Source organism: Brachypodium distachyon, chromosome 1 (assembly GCF_000005505.3).
Source record: "Brachypodium distachyon strain Bd21 chromosome 1, Brachypodium_distachyon_v3.0, whole genome shotgun sequence".
Taxonomy (NCBI): domain Eukaryota; kingdom Viridiplantae; phylum Streptophyta; class Magnoliopsida; order Poales; family Poaceae; genus Brachypodium; species Brachypodium distachyon.
The window spans coordinates 2,805,219-2,814,152 of NC_016131.3; the positions used below are offsets into that span (position 1 = coordinate 2,805,219).

Below are 8,934 nucleotides of genomic sequence, written 5' to 3' on the forward strand. Positions count from 1 at the left end.
CAAGTCTTCTCATGACTCTTCCTCAAGCTAGAAGTAAGGAAGATGAAAGGGGACAACATTGAGGGAAAAGAGAACATAGAATGACATTGAGGTGCGAGACAACATTGGGAGACTCCACTTTCTCTCGATCTATTGTGTCCAATTATGACATGCTTTGGCTACCGTTGAGCTTGAAAATCACCCATCGTAGCCATGTTGATCTCTTTTTTCGACGCAGCAAGCATTCTCCGCGGTTCATGGCCTCACGCTCGCAGTGCTCCAATCTCTTGTTTCCTGCACGCAAAGAAATAGCAAATGTTTTGGGTATCTAACCTTTTTCTATAAATCTCGGTCAAATAAAAAAACACATCTAGAGAACAGTAGAAGCTTTTTTCTTTTTTCGAAGAAAGAACAGTAGAAGCTTGACCTTGCAAATACGTGCGTTTGATAATATGAAATTTGGCGGGGCCAAATCACAACACGTGTGACCTTTAAACAGTCCGCAAAATGCAAGTCAAGCAGCATGACGCAACCGCGACTATTCATTTTGCGATCCCATCATATATAGGTCGTAACTGCTCATCATATATAGGTAGTACCAAAATTAAGACGGAGAAGTTCCTGTCCATTACATGGACTCTCTGCGTAACTTGTCAAATTCGAAGAATGTCCATGTGACAGTTCTTCTGTCCTCTCCATTCTGGTATTGCGTCCACAAGGTAGCAGATCGACCTTTTTCAGTAAAACGCTACAGCTTCACAGATCCCCAAACCAGCAGGAGTCCACAGCACGTCAGCACCCGAGGAAGAATCTCCCAAAGGATCAACCGCGATAATAATATATTTAAGGCATAAACATGGGTGCCAGCCTGCCATGCTCCGAAAACCATGAAGAAATTGCAGAGAAAAAAATGGCAAAAGTTTTGCTCTAAGCATCAAGGGCCCCACATGGCAGCGACAGCAATGCCAATATTTCCAAATCCTTTTTTCCTCAGTGGCCAGTGTCCTACCGTACCCACACATCTTGGGTTGGTGCGAGATGGCGATGCAGGGGCCGGTACACCCATCCCACGAACCCCCGCTCCCTGCACCCGTCCCACGAACGCCAAGCCACCTGCGGTCTGTATCCGGGGCCCACTGCGAAGAGAGCAGACCACCCACGTGGACCGCGTTCATCCGGCAAGTGTGGTTGGTGGAGTCAGATCTTCCTATAAACCCACTCGCACCAGCCGCTTCGCTCCACCCGCAACACACCCCCCAACCCCGGCGACCGCCATTAGTGCGAGCGAGGTCATCCGGAGATGAAGGTGATCGAGAAGATCCAGGAGGCGGCGGCGAATGGCCGGACGGTGTTCTCGTTCGAGTACTTCCCGCCCAGGACGGAGGAAGGGGTGGAGAACCTCTTCGAGCGGATGGACCGCATGGTGGCGCACGGCCCCAACTTCTGCGACATCACCTGGGGCGCCGGGGGTTCCACAGCCGACGTCACCCTCGACATCGCCAACCGCATGCAGAACATGGTAACTCTCTCTCTCTCTCTCTCTCTGTCTCTCTGTCTCTCGCGCGCGATCGCATCCCATCTGATCTGATCTGTTTTGGCTGGCGGCTCAGTGGCTGGCTGTGATTGTAGTTCGATTCGGTGCGAATTTAGGCGCAATGCGAGGTGTTTTGTTGGTTGTGAATGGATTCCGGGAGATGTGTTCAGTTTGAGGCGATTAGATTTGCTTAATTGCATCGATTGCTGCTCGTTTCATTCGCCTGAGTTTAGTGGACTGCTTCGGGATTATTCCGAGAAAGACTGATAATTTCAGATTGTTTTTTACTTGCATTTAAAAATTTAAACCAAGTGGGTTTGTTTGATGCAAACAGCTGATTTAGGATGGACCTTGTGTGAAACAATCTGCTCCCAAATGGTTTAGTTAGTTGAACTGTCTGTCCGACGAATGCTGGTCTGGTCATGTTTGGCTAATTTAAGCTTCTACGTGCTCAGGAAAGTATTATATGCATGTGGTGCTTAGTTTAATGCCTAATTAGAGCTTTAAGCAGTGGTTCTGTACTGAGGAGTAATTTCGAGGGGTTGATCCACATTGAGTTTACCTATTATGATACTCAGTCAATGTTCTCAGCAGGGGTTATAGTTCTGTTGATCGTTTGCAAGGTGTTCAAAACTAGAATTTCAGATGAAAGTTCTGTTGATTGTATGCAACATGTTCAGAAGTCAAATTTCATATGAAATCAGAGCGCTACATGCCAGACCTAATGCCTTAATATTTTGTCTGGAACGAGTCATATTAATAGGACTTCCCATCCAGGTTTCATGCCAATGTGTTACTAATTCTGATTCATCAGATCCATCTGGTGGTTGCATGCCATTTGTTCACTGTCGAGTGTCCCTTTATTTAGGGATAGGGGAATGTACCACTATTAAGGGTTTGAAGACACTCACTGGATGTTAACTTCTCAGTATGAACATTTCTATCAGCATGCCAGTATGTTGCTCTGGATAATTACGAATTGCCTTTTGAGACTCCTTTTGCAATTTCTTTGTTTTTGTTGCGCATTGTACCATAAATATTTCGTCACTTAAAAGTTTTCATGCTATTTTGCAGGTATGCGTGGAAACAATGATGCACTTGACATGCACCAACATGCCAGTAGAGAAGATTGATAGTGCTTTGGATACCATTAAGTCCAATGGGATTCAAAATGTTCTGGCACTTAGAGGAGATCCTCCACATGGTCAGGACAAATTTGTTCAAGTTGCCGGTGGATTTTCTTGTGCCCTAGATCTGGTAAATGTCTCTTACTTCTTTTGAAGGTTTCATTTAAGTCAACAAATCTGTTTATTAGCACTTGAGAGGCATGGGCACAACAAGCTGATTGCTGCTGTTGTTTGTGAAACCCGTTTGAGTCCTGATGTGAACCCCTTAATTATTCAAACTTCCCTTTTGTTATCTAATTGCAGGTGCAACACATTAAAGCCAAGTATGGTGATTACTTTGGCATAACTGTTGCCGGCTATCCAGGTTAGCGGAATTTTCCTTCTCTGTACAATGGGTAGATGCTTTCGAACCTGGTAACTTTTATGTTCAAACATATTTTTCAAATGGCAGAGGCACACCCTGAGGTAATCCTAGGTGAGGAAGGAGCTACCGAGGAAGCATATAGCAACGATCTTGCTTATTTGAAGAGAAAGGTTTTATTCCATACCTTGATATTGGTTCCTTGCATTGAAACTTGAAAACAAAAACTGTATGGGTTTCTATTTTCGCTGATTGATCACCCGGGCATGGTCTTGCATAAAATTCTCTTCCCTAATGATGTAACCTATTTCCATATGTACTTGTTCAGTATAATATTGCCCTTTGTCAGTTTCATTCTCAGCACATATTTCCTCTGCAGGTTGATGCTGGTGCTGACCTTATAGTTACACAGCTTTTCTATGACACCGATATGTTCCTTAAGTTTGTGAACGACTGCCGTCAGATTGGTATAACGTGCCCCATTGTTCCTGGCATAATGCCAATAAATAACTACAAAGGTTTCATACGCATGACTGGATTCTGCAAAACTAAGGTATGATCTGTTGCTGATTTGCTGTAGCTCCATCACAAATTATTGCATGAAGGTGTGCCTGGTGCATTCAACCATTTAGGCACACCTGTGCATCCTTCCACTAAACGGCGCAAATAATCACATGATATCATAAAAATCTTTTGGTTTGTCGGACCATGATATGGTCAACCATCCTGCAAAAACTGAACTACCACATAAAAGAAGAGACATATTACAGTGAATAGTAGCTTGATTGTTTCCTTCTTTTTCATTTATTTCCTTTTTGTCAGTTTATTTTTGTTTCTGCATGTGTGGAAAAATTATTTTTGTGTGCTATATCAAAATTATGCCAATGCTCGTTCGGATTTTTGTATGACCATCTGTAGTGCTTTGTGTGAGGAGGGGTGCTCTAAGGGTGGATTACATAAAGTTCAGTGTATGTTTTCATTTACTGAGTTCTAAAATTTGGTTTCTCACAGAATGCCACTTTAAATGTAATCACAGATTCCAGCCGAGATTACTGCTGCCTTGGATCCTATTAAAGACAATGAGGAGGCTGTCAAAGCTTATGGAATCCACCTCGGAACTGAGATGTGCAAGAAAATTTTAGCTAGTGGGATCAACACTTTGCACCTTTACACGTTAAATATGGAGAAGACTGCTTTAGCGATTTTGATGGTAGTTTCTGCCTCTTGCTTGATTTAATATTTTGTCTCATGTGTTGCTAACGACTAAAGTTTCTCCAGAATCTTGGATTGATCGAGGAGTCCAAGCTTTCAAGGACATTACCTTGGAGGCCTCCAACAAATGTGTTCCGTGTCAAGGAGGATGTCCGGCCTATATTCTGGTAATTCCTTTAAATATTTTCTTTGTCTAGTTGATTGAGTATTAGTGCTTCACATACTCATTCAGTCTGGTCGATGATGACAACTGAGCAGGGCTAATAGACCGAAGAGCTATATTTCGAGGACCCTAGGTTGGGATCAATATCCACATGGGCGATGGGGTGATTCCCGGAACCCATCATATGGAGCACTTACTGACTACCAGGTAATTTCGCCATCCTTTTGTTCCAATATGCAATTATGGTGTTAGCAGCAATTTTATATTGAGACTTGCACAACGTGTTCATAATACGCCAAAATTTTATGGCATTGAGCTCTTAGCTTATCATCTAAAACCAGTATAAATTGTATAATATTGAGAAATAGAGTTAAAAGTTATCATTCTCACAAGATCCAGAGATATTGGTTCAGCAGAAAAATGCTATTATGGTTACAACAGCCTTATTCTTGACGGGCTTTGTTTCTTTTCTCAGTTCACACGGCCACGTGGAAGTGGCAAAAAGCTCCAAGAGGAATGGGCTGTACCACTGAAATCTGTGCAAGACATTAATGAGGTAACTCATCATAATTTTTTGTCCCGGTATCATCATTTTTGCTAACCTTGTCTTTTTGACTTACAGCGGTTCATGAACTTATGTCAAGGGAAACTGACAAGCAGCCCATGGTCTGAGTTAGACGGTCTTCAACCAGAGACAAAGATAATTGACGACCAGCTGGTGAAGATTAACTCGAAGGGTTTCCTCACCATCAACAGCCAACCCGCTGTAAATGCAGAGAAATCTGATTCTCCTAGTGTTGGTATGTTAAATCTACTTTGTACTATGTTCGGTTTTCTACTATTTTGAGCAAGTTTTTGGTATAGGCCTGATTTTTCGGCATAACACCATTCTATTTGTGGTAATTAATTAAAGCCACTAGTTCATGCACCACTAAGTCCCCAAGTCTCTGGATTGTGATGCGGTAGTTATCCCATTTGGTTATGGGTTTTTATAAAGTAGCATGACTGATGCTGCCTGTGTTACTTGTGAATTTGACTATACGCTGCGGACATTTAAAAAAAAAAAACTTAGTCTTATATTCTGCGGACAGGTTTGCTGTGCCCAAAGTATTACATGGTGTATGCATGTATATGTAATGTTAACTACTGAGCTCACTCTAACATCAAATTGTTCTGGATCCAAACCCCTACATAAAAATTATTCCAAATATGTGCAAATGCTTAATTATGGTTTCGATACTATCTCGCTCACAAACCAGTATTTCAGTATTTTACCGCAGGGCTGTGTATATTTCAGCATTTTACCACGGCGTTTCTTCAGCTCCATATGGTGTGTCTTACCATCCTGCTTTATTTTTGTTCTGTTATGCAGGATGGGGCGGTCCAGGAGGCTATGTGTACCAGAAGGCATATGCTGAATTCTTCTGTGCTAAAGACAAACTGGACCAACTAGTCGAGAAGAGCAAGGCATTCCCTTCACTTACATACATTGCCGTGAACAAGGAAGGGGAGACGTTCTCAAACGTTCCTGCAAACGCCGTGAACGCTGTCACCTGGGGCGTGTTCCCTGGCAAGGAGGTGATCCAGCCTACCGTTGTTGATTCAGCGAGCTTCATGGTCTGGAAAGATGAAGCATTTGAAATCTGGTCGAAGGGATGGGCCTGCCTATTCCCTGAGGGCGACTCTTCCAAGGAATTGCTAGAACAGGTACTTTCAATTGCTCGTTGGTCTTTCTTATGCTAGTAACAGGTTGAAAGAAGCTTTCTGTGGAGCTAAATGGTGTGTGTGTTGCTTTTAACTAATTGGTTTAATACTCTGGATATGTCTCAGTTTCTGCTAAAAACCAGTTGCTAGAATAGAGACACACGTTTCAGCTAATTACATGATATCCGAACTATCGTCTGATCGTTTCCTGTATGCCATCTGCCCATCTGCATAAATTTCAGTAACACCAAAATATACACCTGAAATGCTCCAAAGATTCTGAAATTCAATAACATTTCTGAAATGCTGCAAAGATTCCGTCGAAACCGATGTGAGCAGATCATACATCTTGAGCATTCACCGCTGACATTTTCCTTTGCTCTTCACTCGCAGGTTCAGAAGAGCTACTACTTGGTCAGCCTCGTGGACAACGACTACATCCACGGGGACCTCTTCGCTGCGTTCAAGGAGATCTAATGTATGAGATAATACCCGTGCTGTCTTCCAGCCTTTTTGCGTGGCTAAACTCCTCCCGCCTTGGGGCTCTTGCTTCCACGGCTACATGGGTCGATCTCACTCGAACGCTTGCGCATTTGCCCCCCTCTCGCTGGAGTCCTCTGTCTAGCCTGATTTCCGTGATTTGTATTGATTTATCCAGACCGTTCAATACCAATAAGAATTGAGCTCTTCGTGTGCCGGCTCTTCCCGTGCCTGTCTTATCATGTAGCATCATTTTCGTCGGGGGGGGGGGGGGGGGGGGGGGTTTGTGATGCTGTTAAGAGTGTTTGTGAGAATCAAGTAGAATGGATAGAAAGATCACTGATACTTATGTTTGGTTCGTGTGATATGTAGAATGGAATGCGGGTCACTTGATCCTTATTTATTCCTTCAGCCATTCCCTTATTAAGGAACTGCTCATTTTCCTGACAAAAAAAATCAAGACAAACCAACCCGTTCCATCTCATTTCATATATCTATAAAACCATTCCATCTCATTGGTCTTCTCCTTCCCATAGATGATGCAATGTTAAGATGATAATCGAACACAGCAGGCATTTGAACAGAGATGTTCACCCTCGGCCTTCTGACGTTTGGCACTGGCAGTTACTGCATATAAAGAAAAAAGTCGTGTTCAAGTTTCAGAAAAGCTCCCTTTCGAGAAATGTCGCACGAGATGGTCGTCCTTGTCGAAATGCCAGGTAGGCGGTAGGTGTTAATTGCCGCTGAATTTTCACAGTTTAGTCGTGGTTAGGTTCAGTGTACATTGTTCTGGGACGAGAAGAGGTTCAGTGTACCTCGTACCCGACCAGAGGAGCACGTGTTTTCCCTTTTCCTTTCTTCCGGTGTGATGTTTGTTTAGCATGGTTGTTTGGATAAGGCAGGGAGAGTCGACCGCCGATCTATATTGCGCAGACAAAATGATTATTTCCATCCGCAAGGCTTGTCGGCGCCGAAATATCACCAGCGGAAAAGTCACGTGGTAGGTAGAAGTGTACTCTGTACAGTGCGACGGCGTGAACTTGATGGTAAATGATAAACGGGTTCAGGCTTTACACGAACACACTAGTTTTGATATCCTAAATTATTGTCGAAATATTACATATATTTAGATAATTTTTAAGAATAGATACATTCATTTTAGGACAAATTTGAATCAAGAATTTAGAATCAGAGAGAGTAGCTCTGTATTGAGATTGTCATGTACGTCTCTCACATCCGTCCAGACCGTTCAAAAACATCAAAACTCGTTTGGCACCAATCATTTGACCCTAATATACTGAAATTCATTTTGAATTTCAGAAACTGACTTATTTGGGGGCATGAAAATGGTCACAAGAATTCAATCTTAATTTTCATGGAATCACGCTGTAACTGACCTTAATTCTTCTCCAAAACTAAAAGTCATAATTTTTCTGAAACTTTCTCTCACTCTACAAATTCATGTGGCAGACATGATCTTTAATTGGATTTCATTCAAGGCCGTTAAGATTTCGTTTGAATGCGGGTATTCATGTTTTTGGAAATCAATTGGTTCCAATATCAAATCAACCTCTGTACTGAAATTGTCCCTAACAACAATTTTAACAACAATTTTAATTTTAACAATATCAAATCAACCTTTGTCTGGTTTTGTGTAAGTAGTTGGATTCAATAGAGCAGTCGGTTCATGTTGGAGTCGTCCGGAGCAGCCTCGATCCTCTGCCGCTGTTGTATCGGGGCAGAGACGGGCGTTCGTGCACGCACCAGCGCCTCGATCGACTTCCCAGAGACCACCGGCCCCGCCCTCAGCCGGAGAGAACCTTTTGACTCCACGACCAACGCCGTGGCACCACATATACGTGTCGTGTCACGTCCCCGTCCCACTCGCTCGCGGTCGACCACAGCGACATCCCGACAGCGACCGCACCGCACGCAACCAACCAACCAACCCGCCCCGATCGATCGACAAGCGAAGAAGCAGACGACCCAACCCACGTCGCGCCCCGCCCACGGAGCCACGTGCCCGCCCTGCCCGACCAACAGCCCGCTGCGTGGCACCTGTACGCCGCACGCGTCCCGAGCGAGATCCTCCATAATGCCTTGCGCTTTTATCCCCGGCTACGACTCGTGTCGACAAACCCGGGCGCCCACGCGGCGGAGCGCCATTCGTGCCTGCCCTGCCGCTCTGGCTCTCTGCGCGAGGGGAAAGGGAAAAGCGCGCACACCCTTTGCGGCGCGGCATGTGTCCCGTCAGGGACTCAGGGTTACGCACGTGTGCTGTGCCCGCGGCAAACAAAACCGACGAACGAGCATCTGCGCGGGGATAAGCGCTGGCGAATGAGTGCGGGGCTTGGGGTCTCGGCTTCAGGGGAAT

General features: G+C 44.3%; 1 protein-coding gene across 1 annotated transcript; it reads left to right on the plus strand.

Moving 5' to 3' along the window:
* The first annotated feature begins 1,208 nt into the window (after window positions 1–1,208).
* Window positions 1,209–6,799, plus strand: LOC100846793 (probable methylenetetrahydrofolate reductase). The gene is made up of 12 exons (XM_003563794.4): window positions 1,209–1,498; window positions 2,588–2,770; window positions 2,944–3,004; window positions 3,092–3,174; window positions 3,381–3,554; window positions 4,038–4,211; window positions 4,280–4,380; window positions 4,472–4,583; window positions 4,852–4,932; window positions 4,999–5,176; window positions 5,749–6,083; window positions 6,474–6,799. The coding sequence occupies exons 1-12, from the start codon at window positions 1,280–1,282 to the stop codon at window positions 6,555–6,557; spliced, it is 1,785 nt and encodes a 594-aa protein (XP_003563842.1). The 5' UTR covers window positions 1,209–1,279; the 3' UTR covers window positions 6,558–6,799.
* The last annotated feature ends 2,135 nt before the right edge of the window (window positions 6,800–8,934 follow it).